This window comes from Rhamphochromis longiceps, linkage group LG6 (genome assembly GCF_057381845.1).
Source record: "Rhamphochromis longiceps isolate RC_006_pf linkage group LG6, R_longiceps_female_GT1.1, whole genome shotgun sequence".
Classification (NCBI taxonomy): domain Eukaryota; kingdom Metazoa; phylum Chordata; class Actinopteri; order Cichliformes; family Cichlidae; genus Rhamphochromis; species Rhamphochromis longiceps.
Genome location: NC_140562.1, coordinates 462,740 through 478,370, shown reverse-complemented (window position 1 = coordinate 478,370; position 15,631 = coordinate 462,740). Strand labels below are relative to the sequence as shown.

General features: G+C 41.7%; 1 protein-coding gene and 1 pseudogene across 1 annotated transcript; one reads left to right on the top strand and one right to left on the bottom strand.

The window, feature by feature from the left end:
• Positions 1 to 1,794: 1,794 nt before the first annotated feature.
• On the bottom strand, positions 1,795 to 6,895 carry LOC146667031 (uncharacterized). The gene is made up of 4 exons (XM_085408363.1): positions 6,868 to 6,895; positions 5,646 to 5,806; positions 3,629 to 4,191; positions 1,795 to 1,898 (listed from the first exon to the last, which is right to left on the bottom strand). The coding sequence occupies exons 1-4, from the start codon at positions 6,893 to 6,895 to the stop codon at positions 1,889 to 1,891; spliced, it is 762 nt and encodes a 253-aa protein (XP_085264489.1). The 3' UTR covers positions 1,795 to 1,888.
• Positions 6,896 to 10,346: 3,451 nt separating this feature from the next.
• Positions 10,347 to 13,457, top strand: LOC146667030 (ras-related C3 botulinum toxin substrate 2-like; annotated as a pseudogene).
• The last annotated feature ends 2,174 nt before the right edge of the window (positions 13,458 to 15,631 follow it).

Sequence of the window (15,631 nt, the reverse complement as noted above, 5' to 3'; positions counted from 1 at the left end):
TGTTAGATAGAAAGAACTTAGGTACAGAAAAGTGCTTGTATGAATGGGTGAATGAGGTGTATAAAGTACTTTGAGTGCTTGAGTAGAAAAGTGCTATTTAAGAACAAGGATGTGCAAGAATTTGCTAGACACGCTCTTCTTTTTCCAAAACTAAAAATGTTATTTCAAATTTGGCAGCCTGTGTGTCAAAGAGACTGAAGAGTAACTAAAGGGCAAAGTCCAGGAATACAGCCAAACTCAGGAGATCAGTTAGGAGCACAACTGAGCAAAGGTGATTCAAAAAAATGGAGAGAAACTCTGCCATGCAGTGCCATGCTGAGCAGACTGGTTTACAGCCACAAGAGAGACTCAGCGTTCACAGATCATAAAATCTTCAGGGAGCAAAGCTCTCAGAGAAGCTATAATGCAATCCACAGATAGAATACAGTCAATAAGCTCCAAGTGAAATGTTAAACAGTGCATGGATAGCTTTTTGTTCAGCTTTTTCGTCGTATCCTTTTTCCCCCTTTCTAAAGTCTCTTCAGAGGCTTTGCAGTTTGTCAAACAGCAGCTGGTAAAAAGGCTTTTGCAGTGAGGCAGGGAGCCTGTTCAAACCAGATTATGCTTGATTTGATGACTGCAGAGAACTTGGGGCTGACAGCTCAGATTAGGATCGGTTCTCCCTTGAAAAGGCATTAGTGTGTTCTGTCATGGCAGGATTTCTGTTCAATGTGCAGGTAGATTGAAATCAAAGGGCACCAAAGACACCCAAACCTGAGGGATCATTACGTGACACCCAAAGCATCTGAGCAGTCTTATTCCTTCATCTGTACCAAATTACTCAGATTCACAGACGTCGTGCACAGCAGACCTGCAATACAACAATGAATAACAGGAGTTACGCCTGCGTTTGACAGGTCAAAATGTCACAGGGAGCAGTTCAGTTAAGTTTCATTCCCCTCCAGAAATCACTTCATGCATGATTATCAGGAACCTTTGAGTAATGACAGCACTTAAATGAGTGTTTCCTTACCATATTCCACTTTGTCACCAAGTTTTAGGATGAGAATGTTTTTTTTCTACTTTATTTTTTTTTATATCGTTGTTATTATTTCTGTTGTAATTTGTGTTTGTTTTTTGTTTGTTTGTTCAGTTTTTCAGCCCTGTTGCATTTTTTTCTATTTCCGTTGTGTTTTATTCAACTTCTGTTACATTTTGCAGGATTTTGCAGCTTTTTCTATTGACGGGTGTTTTCTTCAGGGACACCATATTATCATTATCTTTAAAACTGCATTTGAAACTTAATGCTGAGCTTTTACTTTCTGCAGTTGAAGTTATCTAAAGAAACTGTGTGTGGGTGCAGCTGAAAAAACGTCTTTTGGCAAATAACACAGAAATTCTGAAATCCTCTACTGCTTATATCAAAGAGAATAAAAGAAACCAAAGCTAAACTCTAAAAGATTATTTATTTCAGCTTGTTTACAGTTATCCACACCTCACAGCTTTTTATGGGTTGATAGTTTTCCTGATCCAATCTGCATACTCAGGATCACAGAGGTCCATGAAGGCAGCCGGTGCTCTGCATACAAAGTCTGGATCTCCCACAAAAGAAGAGACACCATAAATCCTGCCATTATGAACCACTCCTCCACCAGAGTCTCCCTGCAAGACAGAAATACAGTTTCCCAGTTTTATAAAATCTTTCTGTATTTTGAATGTTTAATAAATGCAGCTGTGAGCTGAGGGATCATGCAAACTCACTCGACATATATCTTTCCCAGGACTTTGTCCACAGAACCAGTGCTGATAGCTCCTGACTCGGTGGACCTCGGGGAATTATTTCTGTAAAATATCATTGAGCTCTGTACAGCTGACAACCTCAGTCTCTGCACAGTGAAGAGAGGGTGATTCACCAGGTTCTAGAAATAAAGGGACAATTAGTTCAGCTTAAAGCACTTTTTTAGAAAATGATGCAGATTTGTATTTTATGCAGAAATGCAGCAGAAAGAAATAAAATGGTCTGAGCTCACAGGAAAAGCTTGTTTTTGCTTTGAACACATTAGAAATGAAGAAAAATACAATTTCAGTACAAATATCTGCAACATCTCTTTACTAATAAAGTAACAGTTTGGATGGTTTGTTTTCTTTTTTCTTAATACAACAAATTTGTTAAAAATCATCTTCCTTCTTTTCTCATTAGCTAGTCCAGTGGTGGCACCATAACCTGCGACCTCAACTCTGGAATGACACAAGAAGTGTTTGGACGCTTTTCTCTCCTTTTTTTGTCAGTTACATACAAATACATATATTGATTGTTTTGCACGTTAACTTTGAAATGTTGCCCTGAGGCCTGTACTATGAAGCAGGATCTCATCTCTCCAGGTAACTTCAGAGTTCTATATGAAGGATTTTGACTTCTTACCAGAGAAAATTGTAAGAGTAACCCTGACCTGCTGTTATATTAGTTATGTCCTTTATAGAGTTTTAGTCACCACTTTATCATCACGCACCACACCTGGCTAGCATGCTTGCACTGTGCTTGCTCAGCGCATTGGGACACCATTCAAGCTCACTGCAGCACATGCTACTTCCTGTTTTAAAGGGCCTTGTAGCAGCCCTTGTTACATGCGTGGGCACGGAGCGTGAAGCAGAAAGCACAGCTTAAAAGAGAAGTTGATATACCCGGCGGCGTGACACTGACTGGTGTTTTACGTTTTCTCAAGCCAGCTAACGCAAAGTAAGCCAAGCCTTGTTGAATTTTCTTTGTACTATATCCCTCTGGTTAAGTTCAAGCTTAGAGATCATTTGTCCAGAAAAGCAGCATCACCATTCCTGGAAGATCCCTTGAAACTTTCAACTTTAGACCCTCCTACTGTACTACATGGACAGTGGGAGGGGCTAAAATTCTTCAATAGCATTTTTTCGTAGACATTTTTCAGTTTGCAGCCTATGTTTAAATTCTGTTGTTATATTAAGTTTTATTTTCTCTTAAACTAATAAACAGCAGAAAGTTTGCAGCTGACAGAATAAAAGCTGAAACTGTCTTTCAAACATTAATTAAATGAAATACTTGATTAATGATCCATCAGATTCTCCTGTGTAATGATAGGTCGTGATGTCAGTCAGGATTTTTGCTGTCTTTTTTTTTTTTTTTTTTTTTGCCTGTCCCATTTGGTTCTTTAACCATCAGAATTGTTGTCTGAAGACCAACAAGGATACCCAATGGATTTACTTTGCCAAATGGATCATCGTGGCATTGCCGTATTGGTCCATTTGGTCGATCTTTGTTTTTATTATTTATTATATTTTATTTTCAGATTTTACAGACGGGACAGACATGAGTGAGGGATAGGAAAGGAAGAAAGAAAGAGGAAGGAAAGGAGAAAAAGAAGGGGAGAGGGACAGTGAGAAAGGGGGGGGAGAAAAAAAGTCTCCTGGATCACCTGTTGAGAGAAAAATAGAAAACAAGCAAAAAAAACAAAGCAACATACTAAACACAACACCATCGCATTAATCTAGCTAAGTGTAAACAGCAGTAAATACTAAATATTCAATGTTGTTGTGCAGCACGCAGGACAGATGTGCTTCGAAGTAGCGGCCAAGAAAGGTGTAATTTGGGTCTACGAGCAGTGAACACCCGTGTACATACCTGTGTGGATCAGCGCGCTTGTATTCCAAAGGTTTCTCCATGTAACGATCTGCTAGGGAGTGTGTGGGGGGGCCACAGCCCCGTCCTCCAGGGTGTGAAGCGGGTATGGAGGAGGTCAAAACTCCAGACATCCAGAGGCCCCCAGAACACAAGAGACCATGGAAGACCAACAGAGGGGCAGCCGCGCCACTGTTCCAGTAAGAGCTGAGGAGAGTCCCAGATGAGGGTTCACTCAGCAGCCGCGGAGCAGAAGCCAGGGGGAGTTGCAGTGACGCGCCCATGAGCTCCGCCGGCCCCCAGCTGCGCCTGAGTGACCGAGCCCCAGGCCGAGAGGCCGGGGGCACCCCACCTCCGAAGGGGCCCGAGCGAGCCCCAGGCTCCAGGCCCCGATAAGCGGCCACCAAGGAGTGAGCCGGTGTGTACCTGGACACCCACCCCCAGACACAAAGAACCACCAACGCACCGACACCTGAGGGAGTCCGCCACCGGCAGGGGAAGTGGTGGTGGGTGGAGATAGGCCTCCAAATCTTGGAGGGCCTGAGGTGTCCCCAGAGAGGTGGCGTCTGATACCCAACCTGACATATAGACACAGACATACGGGCACACACAGACACAAACATCCATTCCCACCCTCATGCTCTCATGTGCACTTACTCCACACTCAACCAACGTGGAGACAGACATAAAGAGACGCTGTACACACGATCACACTCCCCAAGCGTACTCTACAAACCGGGTCTAGGTACCCTTGCCCCTGGAGGGGGGAATTGCACCCAGACCCAGGTGGTGTTACCCTTTTCCCTGCGGTGGGGAGAGGCAGACCACCCCGACTCCGTAGCAGCAGGGAGGCCCCACACCCCAGACCGCAGTCGGACGGCCAACTTCTCCTAGCCCTCCCGCTCCAGCAGGCCGCAGAGAACGGGGGTGGGAGAAGACTCCAAACCTCCCTCCACCCGCTCATTGTAGTGTTGATGCATGTGTGTTCTAAGGTGCAATTAAAACCCAGGAGGGCATAGAGCTACCTGCCAAGGAGCAGCAGGTAAGCGCATAGTCCCTCCTGATAGTCTTATTGAACAAAGCATCTGAAGTTCTTGCACATTCATATAGTGCTTTTACTACTAAGCAATTTTCCACTCACACACACACACACACACACACACACACACACACACACACACACACACACACACACACACACACACACACACACACACACACACACACACACACACAACACTGGTTTTTCTGCAGCAGCTGTTACTTTCAGTCTGTATTATGCATTTAAACCCTTCATATTTTTCTAATATTACAGTTTTATCTTCCTTTTTAAAACCTGCACTGCCAGTATAGTTTATCCACATCCATTAGGATTGAAAGCCCTGGTTAACTTGATAACCAGGGCTTTCAATTGATAAGCAGCTTCCTGTGAGTACTTATCCTGATTCCCACTGTTGGGATAAGATAAAGGAAATATATTCTACATATGCTGAACTCACTTCACAGCACAGAGCTCAGGTCAAGAAGAAACTTTAAGAAAATTAAACTTCAAAGCAAGAAACTTTGAGCCACAGGAACATCAAAGTATCATTTGAATCTAAAACTGAAGTTAGCACGACGTATCAGTATCTGTCAGAACACATGAACCTGAAGCAGAAACATCCACAACTCACAGTCAGGTAGTTTTATAGGATGGACATCAGAGCTGCTAGTAGCTGCAGCAGCATGATGTCATGAACTCTGCCTGTGCTGGTGTCTTTGTCTGTATAGATCTCAGCTTCTGCTGTTATCTGCACTTCTTGTTCGGACCCCCTTGATGCACACTTAGATTTGCAAACATGGTCCTGCATGTGCACAGCAAACATAAAACATGATTACTGATGGTCACCATATTTTATTTCTCATCTTGTCTGAATGTATTTTACTTTTTACTGAATAGCAAAAACACGGCTACTAGACATTCCTTGGGTTAACAAGTTTTAGTTGCTGCTCTGGTCTCCTCACCCTCCTGGCTTCAGACGGTGAGCTGCAGAATCCAGCGGTCGCTGATCAAAGAGCCTCCACACAAGCTGGAAGGTCCATGTGGATAAACTGCTCTGAGCTGTACACGATACTGTCGCTCACATTCATCACCTCCAATGACTCTCTTTTGCAGAGCGACCTCTGTGTTCGCCGTCACACCTGAAAGAGGAATCCCCCGCCCACCAGGTCACTGCCAGTTTTTCTTTGTACCTGTAAAATATCTGCTCTCAGAAGTAAGGCAGAAACACACAGTGAGGACCAGAGCCATTAAATATAGATACTGTAGCTGAACACTCGCTGATACACAGAGAAAAGAGAAGAGGCACCACACATAGTGTTGCTGCCATTCACTCTCTAATGACTGCATTTCAGTTTGAATATTGGACACTGCATAGTCACATAGTGTCATTATGAAGCTTTATGAACTGCAAAGCTGCAAAGCTCCACACATTTATGCAAAGTTACTTATCGTCTCTTTTTGCTTTTGGCTTTCATAAAGTTACAGAAGGGAAATGAAGGTAAAATATTTCTATAGAGAAAGTGCTTCACAATAATAATCAATAAAAATAAATACAAACATTAAAAGACAATAATAATATCCACTACCTAAAATTAAGCCTGTACAAATAAGTAGAGCTGCTCTTTCAAATGTTCAGACCGCAGAGATCAAATGTAATATTAGTGCATTCCATAGATTATCAGCCAACAGCCTTGAAGACACACTTAGTCTCTTTTGGTTTTCAGCCTAGAACGAGGAACCACCAGCAGGTTTCTGTCAGAAGACCTCAGTGACCTGCACCTTATAGATGGAAGCAAATGAAGTTTGATCTCAGCTTCATGCTCTTGTTCTGCTCGTGCTCTGATTTGAATTACATGTTCTACACGCTTCACTGTATCTCACTGTCAGTTTGTCAATTTGTGACATTAATTCAGAGGAATGTGGTGTAAACCAATGATTTATAAACCTAAAACAGGCCATGATCACTAACCAATGCTAACTTTGAGAAGCAATGCAGAACATATTGTGCCCTCTGTGTGGCTAATGGAGCTCTTAAGAGTAGAAGAGCAAAACAAAAGAAAAAAAAAACCTCGCTCACGAGTCTGCGACTGCGTGCTGACAGAGAGCGAGTGGGTTACCTCTGTGTGACTTCAAGCTGCAGAGGGTAAGGCTCTGACTGTGGTCTGCATATATGTGCCGAGCAGCAATTCAGAATACCCACCGTGCACAGTTTCTGTGAGGTTTGGCATAACTCGATGCATTGAATCATTTTCATATTATACAGACAGAATTATGCAGTAAGAACCTGCAGTTAAATATAGAAACTGTTGTTGAATACTCACTGATACACAGAGGCAAGAGAAGAGGCAGCAGACACAGTGTTCCTGCCATTCACCCTCTAACAACTGCCTTTCTGTTGAGCAAACACTTTGGCGACAGTGGGAAGGAAAAACTCCCTTTTAACAGGAAGAAACCTCCAGCAGAACCAGGCTCAGGGAGGGGCGGGGCCATCTGCTGGGACCGGTTGGGGTGAGAGAAGGAAGACAGGATAAAGACATGCTGTGGAAGAGAGACAGATTAATAACAAGTATGATTCAGTGCAGAGAGGTCTATTAACACATAGTGAGTGAGAAAGGTGACTGAAGAAGAAATACTCAGTGCATCATGGGAATCCCCCAGCAGCCCACCGCATTGCAGCATAACTAAGGAAGGATTCAGGGTCACCTGGTCCAGCCCTAATTATATATTTTGGAAAGTTTTAAGCCTAATCTTAAAAGTAGAGATAGTGTCTGTCCAAACAGGAAGCTGGTTCCACAGAAGAGGGGCCTGAAAATTGAAGGCTGTCCCTCGTATTCTACTTCTAAATACTCTAGGAACAACAAGTAAGCCTGCAGTGTGAGAGTGAAGTGCTCTAATAGGGTGATATGGTACTACAAGGCTTTTCAGGGAGTTTTTAGGACATCCTGATAATAATGAATTACAGTAGTCCAACCTGGAAGTAATAACTGCAGCTTCACTCTGAGACAGGATATTTCTAATTTTAGAGATGTTGCTCAAATCGAGGAAAGCAGTCTTACATAGTTGTTTAATATGTGCATTGAAGGACATGTCCTCGTCAAAAATCACTCCAAGGTTCCTCACAGTGTTACTGGAGGCCAAGGTAACGCCATCCAGAGTAAGAATCTGGTTAGATGCCATATTTCTAAGATTTTAAGGGCCGAGTACAATAACCTCAGTTTTATCTGAATTTAAAAGCAGAAATTAGAGGTCATCCAGGTCTTTATGGCTTTGAGACATTCATGTAGTTTAACTAATTGGTCTGTGTTATTTGGCTTAGCTAAGCTAAGGTAGCAAATTCCTAAAAATACAGGGAGTGAATACAAGAGAGTGTGCTTCGGATGAAGCAAGTGAAGATTAAACTATGAAATAAGAAGTTATCTATAAGTTTTTAGTTATTTCGGCTATCCAGATAAGCTACACAAAAACACAACCATGTGTTGGAACAGGAAGTGATAGGAGGTGAGAAAAATAACCTTAGGACAGGTGAGATTGGTCAATGGTAGAGCTATTTTTCTGAAATTACACACGTTAGTAACGTGTGTAATTTCAGAAAAATAAAATAAAAATAAAAATAAATAAAATAAAAATAAAAAATAAATAAAAATAGGAAGACACAGTGCTGGTTCAACAAGACAAAGTGGACAAGTTTACAACACCATTCAACGCAACACCACACAAAGTTGTAAGCAGAACTGGAAACCAAGTCATTATTGAATCACCAACAGGAGCTCGCTATCACCAGAATACCACACATGTGAAGAAATACGAGACAAATGAGACCAGAGAAGGACACTATGACACAATACCTGAAAGGGAGGAAGGTGAAACACCCACAAAGACTGACACCTTCACTCCAACACCACAAGAGGGCTCCCAGGGGCCAGAGAGACCAAGTAGATCACAGAGGGCTAAAAAGATACCCGAGAGGTTTCGTGATTTTGTGGTGAAATGAACTATAATATGTTAAGGTGAAGAGGTAACTTACATTTGGCAAGTTTCAAGTTCATATGTGTATTTCGACATGTATATATTGAAAAAAGAAAGGTACATGTGTGGTGAGACATTTAGATTATATAATTGTTAGAAAGTAAGACAAGAAGAATGTTCAATGTTGGGGGAAAAAAAGACATCAAAGTTATTACAACTAAAGTTTGAATCTAAGGAAAAGGGGGGTGTCATGTATTGATATGGCTATGTCTTAATGTGATGACCTTTGAACCGGATGTGGTTGTCCGAAGGAAGCCCCGTTAAGTGGCTAGTTGTAAGATGGACAGTGTTCAATAAAGCAACATAAAGACCATGCTTTATGTCCTGATTCAATTCAGAGTGCTCTGCCTAATTTAGTAATAAGGTGGGCACACAACAAGTGGGCTTGACTTTTGCGCCTATTGGCTGATCGTTTACTATCGACTAGTTTTCCTGGATACCTGCTCCGCGGACGGCTGCCACAGGTAGCAAAAACGTGCTAGGTCAAAGGTCAGGGAGGATGGCGGACTGGTGTGAACTTCAGTCAATTCTGCTCATTTTAGCAGATCAGATAGAGAGGGATCATTTACCTGTAGATACTGTTTTGAGTCGTTTAGATGATGTTTCTGAAATGCTTGGGATGATAATTGCTCTTCAAGATGTTAGCATCGATGACAGCATTGTCGAAAGTTTAAGATCAATTCAGCACCGTGTTCGTTTGGAATACGCCGAGGAAGAACAGTCTTCAAATGTTGGTCGTCCACGTCTTGAAATCCCGGCTGCAGCACTCAGGACTTTAGTGCTGTCCTGGATAACCATCGGGGTAATTGCCGATATGTTTTCTGTGTCTCCGAGCACAATTAGGAGGAGAATGACGGAGGAAGGTCTAAGGTAAGTTTATGCTGTAATTTAACACCTGTGTGAGTCTGTACACAGCATTATTTAGATGTTGACCTTAATTATGACGTTTGATATTGAAATATTATCGCTTACTTTTTTATTGTGAATGTCTAAAATAAGCGGGGCAGCTACGGCTAGTATAATAACTATACTAACTATATTATATATGTCAAAAAATACACTCTGTTAATATCACTAATGGCACAGGAGGATGAGTGTACTTAAGTAGTATTTGCACAGACCTAATGGAAAAGCAGAGTGTGCCATGGTTAGCAGGTGTTTCTACATTTTGGGAGAAAAACAGCAATCAGACTGCGTGAATGTTGTTCTTCCAGCAATCTGAACTCTTAACTCTATAAATATGTTTAAACAACAAACAGAATCACGTATATCCTCCCTAACCACCAGCAGGATCTCAGATAGTGTTGACTGTTTGTCATAGTTGTTCTATGTTTGACAGTTAACGTTATTTCAGTGACTTTTCTATTTCAGGAAATCCATCCATCTTTTTAACTACTGGGTCATTAAGGAGGCTGAAGCCCATCCCAGCTGTCATTAGGCAAAGGGCGGGGTAGACCTCGGACAGGCCATAAAACAGGATTAATCTGGTACACTAGTCTCTTTCTTTCTGTAAAAAAAACATCTGTGTCTGCAAACATTTGTGTTATCAGTTTCATTTGAGCCTGAATACATTTGAATATGAATATGAAATTTCTCAAGTTTTTAAAAATGAGAAATTAAACTGTTATTCTACTATGAGACCACACGGGGGCAGCCCTGCCTTATTATGTATTATTCTCTCTTACTAGACATGGTTAGGATGGCTTTTGTGTCAAACTAACCAAAGTAATGTTGTTGGTTAATGTTTTTGTGAACAGTGGTATTTCAAGTATGGTCCTGTTTTTTTCTCCATTACAGGAGTTTCACTGGTTAAACAATCAGTGAATTGAAAGATTGTTGAATGAATGAATAACCAATGAAATGAAAGGTTGCCTATGACTTGTTGGCTGATCGCTGACCTTCTCTACTCTCCCCACAGATTCGACAAATATTCAGCTAATGTGATGGTGGACAGCAAGCCGGTCAACCTGGGCCTCTGGGATACAGCTGGACAGGAAGATTATGACAGGCTCCGCCCACTGTCCTAGCCACAGACGGTACAGAATCACACAGGCACACACAGTAACTAATGGACATAAAGTTACAGAGACAGAACTTATATAACATGTCAGCTAATTAAAACTGCAGCAGCTATTCTAATTCTTTGTCTCCTTGTCTCTCCATCCAGGATGTTTTCCTAATCTGCTTCTCCCTGGTTAGCCCGGCATCCTATGAGAACGTCAGAGCTAAGGTGAGTTTTGGCTGTTTTTTATGAGGCCTGTCTCTCAGCTGCCGAGGAACAAAATGTAAAAAAGAACAAACGGAACAAAAGCAGGAATTTATTATAGAGAAAAAAAATAGGCACTTGGATTACAAAATGGAGAAAAAGCCTAAACAGGTCTAATAATTGATGTGAATGAATGATTGATGCTGTGGGTGAAAGTTGGATGATGTATTTCTCTCATCTTTAATAACTACAGCATATCATTTGTTTTTCATGCCTTCATCCACCTTTCTGTAACACCTGGCATCAGAGCTTCATCTCCCTCCACCTTTGATTCTGTTTTTTGCCTCTAACACGTTCCTTGATTTTGCGTGTTCCCCTTTCTTGCCTCTTATTTAGTTTTCCTTTACTCTGTATTCTGCCAGTGGTACCCTGAGGTCCGTCACCACTGCCCCTCCACGCCCATCATCCTGGTTGGCACTAAGCTGGATCTGAGGGATGAAAAGGATACCATTGAGAAACTGAAGGACAAGAAGCTGGCGCCTATCACCTATCCACAGGGCCTAGCTCTGGCTAAGGAGATAGGTCAGTCACTCTTACTTTATTTGCTTGAAAAGCACTTTAAGATTTGAAGCTCTCCTCACCAGTGAAGATATGAAACTAGCAGATGAAGATGCTAGAGAACTTTGTAGCCTGACTGCCTCTGCAAATTTTTGTTATTCCCCTCATTTCCTGGCATCACAGTAAAAGTATAGTAGCTGTAGTTGACTATAGTGTTCTTTGAAAGTTGAACTTATTCTTCTCCACTACCAGCAAACCTTTCTTCTCTTACTTTGTCTTTGTAGTTCTTTCTCTTCTTTTATTAACATATATGTGTCTTCGCATGTATAGATGCAGTCAAATACCTGGAGTGCTCAGCCTTGACCCAGCGTGGTCTGAAGACTGTGTTTGATGAGGCCATTCGTGCCGTCCTCTGCCCTCAGCCCGCCAAGGTCAAGAAGAAGCCCTGCTCGCTGCTGTAAACGGTACGACTGAATAAAACACAGAGGAAGAGGAGGAAGAGAGATTAGACGTTTGAGAGAAGAGAGAAACAAAGTGAACTCGCTCATTAAATCAACACATAAAGTAGAGTAGAGGTTTGAGGGCTTCTTTTCTTTTCTTTGAACATAAGTCTGAAGCTATTCAATCAAGCCTTTTATTTGTCACATGCAATGTTTACATCTGCAGTGAAATTGGACCCCCCGAACATACATACGTATCAGCTCCAGCCTTGAGACCACAGCTGACACCGATACGGTAGCTGCATGAAATGATGGTGGTTTTCCTTTAGTGCGAACAACTGCATGTCAATTTCACAGTTGGTCTAACTGGTCTCTCAGTCTCCCGTTGGAGAGCTTCTCTGAGATGTTATCAATCTTGTGCTCAGAGAGCAGAGACTGCCGTGAGCTTCTCCAAGATCGTATCCGTGCTGCGTTCAATGAGCCCATTTTGAGAAGTCACGACCCGTCCCATCATTTCCATCACAGCGGGCAGCCTTGTGGGGTTTTGGAAAGCCAATTCTGCTATCTTTGATAAGCCAGGGCCAAGCCAACTCCGAACAGCAAGAACCCTGTTATCATGGTTCCGAAAAGGTAGATGTCTACAATGTCCTCGATTGACAGTCCCGCCAGGCACACGACCCTCCAGTTCCTCCACCCGTCCATTGTGTATCCAGAGGGGAACGTCCCTCTAGGACACTCGGACTTACTCAAGCCCAGGCTTCTCGTTGAGAAGAGCGTGTCAATTGCATTCAGGGACCAGTTGTTCAAATCCATAATTCCTCTTTTAGGTTGTAACAGACCGTGAGAGTCATCCAGGGCAAAAGTAGAAAAGTAGACGAGACTAGACAAGGACATTGAGAAGCCAAGCAGGAAAGAGAAGGAAGAGGGAGAGGAGAAAAGTGCGACTGCCTTCATCCAGAGCCAAACGAGAAAGGAAACTGTAGACACTTATCACTAAGAGGTGATTCAGAAGTTTGTTCTTGCACATATAATGGACAGAAACATTAAAGAGAAAAGAAAAGACATAAATGAACACAACACAAGACAGAAAAGTTTCACATGCTTTGTACTCAATTTCATTTTTTTGCAGAGGAAAAATAAATTTGTCCTGAATATTGTTGGAGTAATTTTGTCCCACAGGCATCAATTTAACCCCATGATTTATGTGACCTTTGTTTTAGATTCTCACAGGAGCACAGAAGAAGAGAAAAGGACTGCAGACCCTGAAGAATATATGCAAATCTGCCATGTCTCTAATGTATATCTACAACTTTAAACAAAACAAAAAACCAAACAATGTATGGTGTGCAGGTTTGCTATTGTTTTAGAAATGCCAACGAGCTCTTCAGTCCAAATCCAGACGCTGCCCAGACAGGATTTCTTTGTAAAATATATCAGTTTAGAGATTATAGACCCTTTGAGTTTAAGTGTAAGTCTGAGAGCAGCATGCTGCCTTCATCTAAAGTACTGCCAACAATATATATGTGTTTCATGAAACCTAAAATAAAAATAACTTTTGTAACTGAAATAAACAGTGTTTCAGTATGATTTGTTCACTGTGCTGTTTTCAGGGTGATGAATGTAAGGAGCAGAAATGGTCGTTTGTGAGGAAGCAAGCAACAAGCAAACTTGTGTCTGAATAAGATTTATTAACAAATGTATTATTTGTTGTGCTATTAAAATAAAAATAAAACATTTGATTGCACAAAAGATTCACATTATTTCTCCACAACATGTGACCTTTTGGATTGAATGCCTATACTCAACTATGGGGGATATAAAATTCTCATTTTGATCCAGCTGCTGATATCGCCTATACTCTATCCTTATTTACATATTGTGGAGAACAGCATCTTTTTCTGGTGGTGAGTTGAAAATGTTCAGACTCAAACAGCACTTTCAGTTTTGCAGTTTAATGTTTGACCAGCTTTTTTTGCCAAAACACCTTCATGTCTGTGAAGGTTCTCAGTCATCCAGGTCATTGTAGTCAAAGGAGCTTGCAAAGAAAAGCGTCTGGACTTCTTTACAGTTTTTTACAGACGCTAGGACACATGTCTCAATACTTAGGTCACTTTTGCAAAACTCTTCACACAATTCTCCTAACTGACCCTCAGCGTGGCAAAGCAGTTCATTTCACATTCAAAATGCACTACAACTACCAAAACACTTCATTCAGGTCTCAAATAAACTCATTCTTCCAGAACACTAGCAAAGGTTGACAGCCGACAAACACACTTTGTCACCCACAAAACAATGACCTAAAAAACACTAACAACATGTAGCATTACACAGTGTTTTCCTGTGTAAAACAAGGAAACATCTCTGTTTATAATTTCAATATATGTTACTGGAATGAATCAGACATCATGCAGAATTCATTAATATTTGTTTATGTATTTTTATTTTTCTGCACTAAGTAATCCCAAAATACAAGAATTTGTATACACACCATCCACTGATACTCATACAATAGTAATGCTAATCTACTCGGTCTTCTCCATTTGGCCACAGGTTCTCATCCACATCACATCTTATGTCATCTAGGGCAATACACCTAGGAAAGAATCTTCTGGCTGCCAGAATTGAAGGAGTTGAAAAATTGAAGGAGTAACACCTGTGTAGATGTTCATCTACAATGAGAATAAGCTGTGGCTGGTTAAACTGCATTTTTAGATTTAAAATATGTGTCAATAAAATATTGCTGTTGGATTTTGCTGTCTTTTCAAGTTTTGCATTGTGTTATTGTTTTGGCCATAAGTTTAACAGTTTTGAAAACAGTATGTAAGCACATGCAAAATGTCCTGCACGTACAAAGGTTTTTGGCAGTTGTTGTGTCTGAGTGAGAAGATAATTCATGAAATTTGAGAGATGTAGTCATTGAATGCATTTTGTGCCAAAACAATGATAACTGGTCCTCAGTTTAGCCCACATAGACTTCTGTTGTGCTCACTGTGTGAGGAGTTTTGCAAATGTGACCTAAGTATTGAGAAATGTGTCCTAGGTCTGTAAAAAACTGTAAGTTACTTGAAGACGTTTCACCTCTCATCCGAGAAGCTTCTTTAGTTCTAAGGTCAAATGGTGGAGAGTCCCAGATATAAACCTAGTGGGAGTATCCCCCCCACAGAGGGACAAAAGGACCCCCTGATGATCCTCTAATCGCCTGAGCCAAGGTGTGAAACTGGGTGTGGGTCCCAATCAGCCAGAGTTTCGGGTGAGTTCATTGTGAAACCTGGCCCCACCTTATCATGCGAATTCCTGAGATCAGATGGCCCAGGATGTGAGTGGGCGTTAAGGCGTCTGGGGAGGGAACTCGAAACTGGATTATAGATGGCAGAGAGTTGGTGTCGTAAACCCCCGCCTCTGTTCAAAGATGGTCGCTCACAGTGGACATAGATGGCTTCTTTCACTCCTCTTTCAAACCATCTGTCCTCTCTGTCCAAAATGTGAACATTGGCATCCTCGAAAGAGTGTCCTTTATCCTTAAGATGCAGATGGACTGCTGAGTCTTGTCCTGTGGAGGTGGCTCTTCTGTGTTGTGCCATGCACTTGTGAAGTGGCTGTTTGGTCTCTCCAATGTAGAGGTCTGGGCATTCCTCGCTGCACTGTACAGCATACACCACATTGTTAAGTCTGTGTTTTGGCGTTTTATCTTTCGGGTGAACCAGTTTCACTGGGGGACAGAAACGCGTCTTACA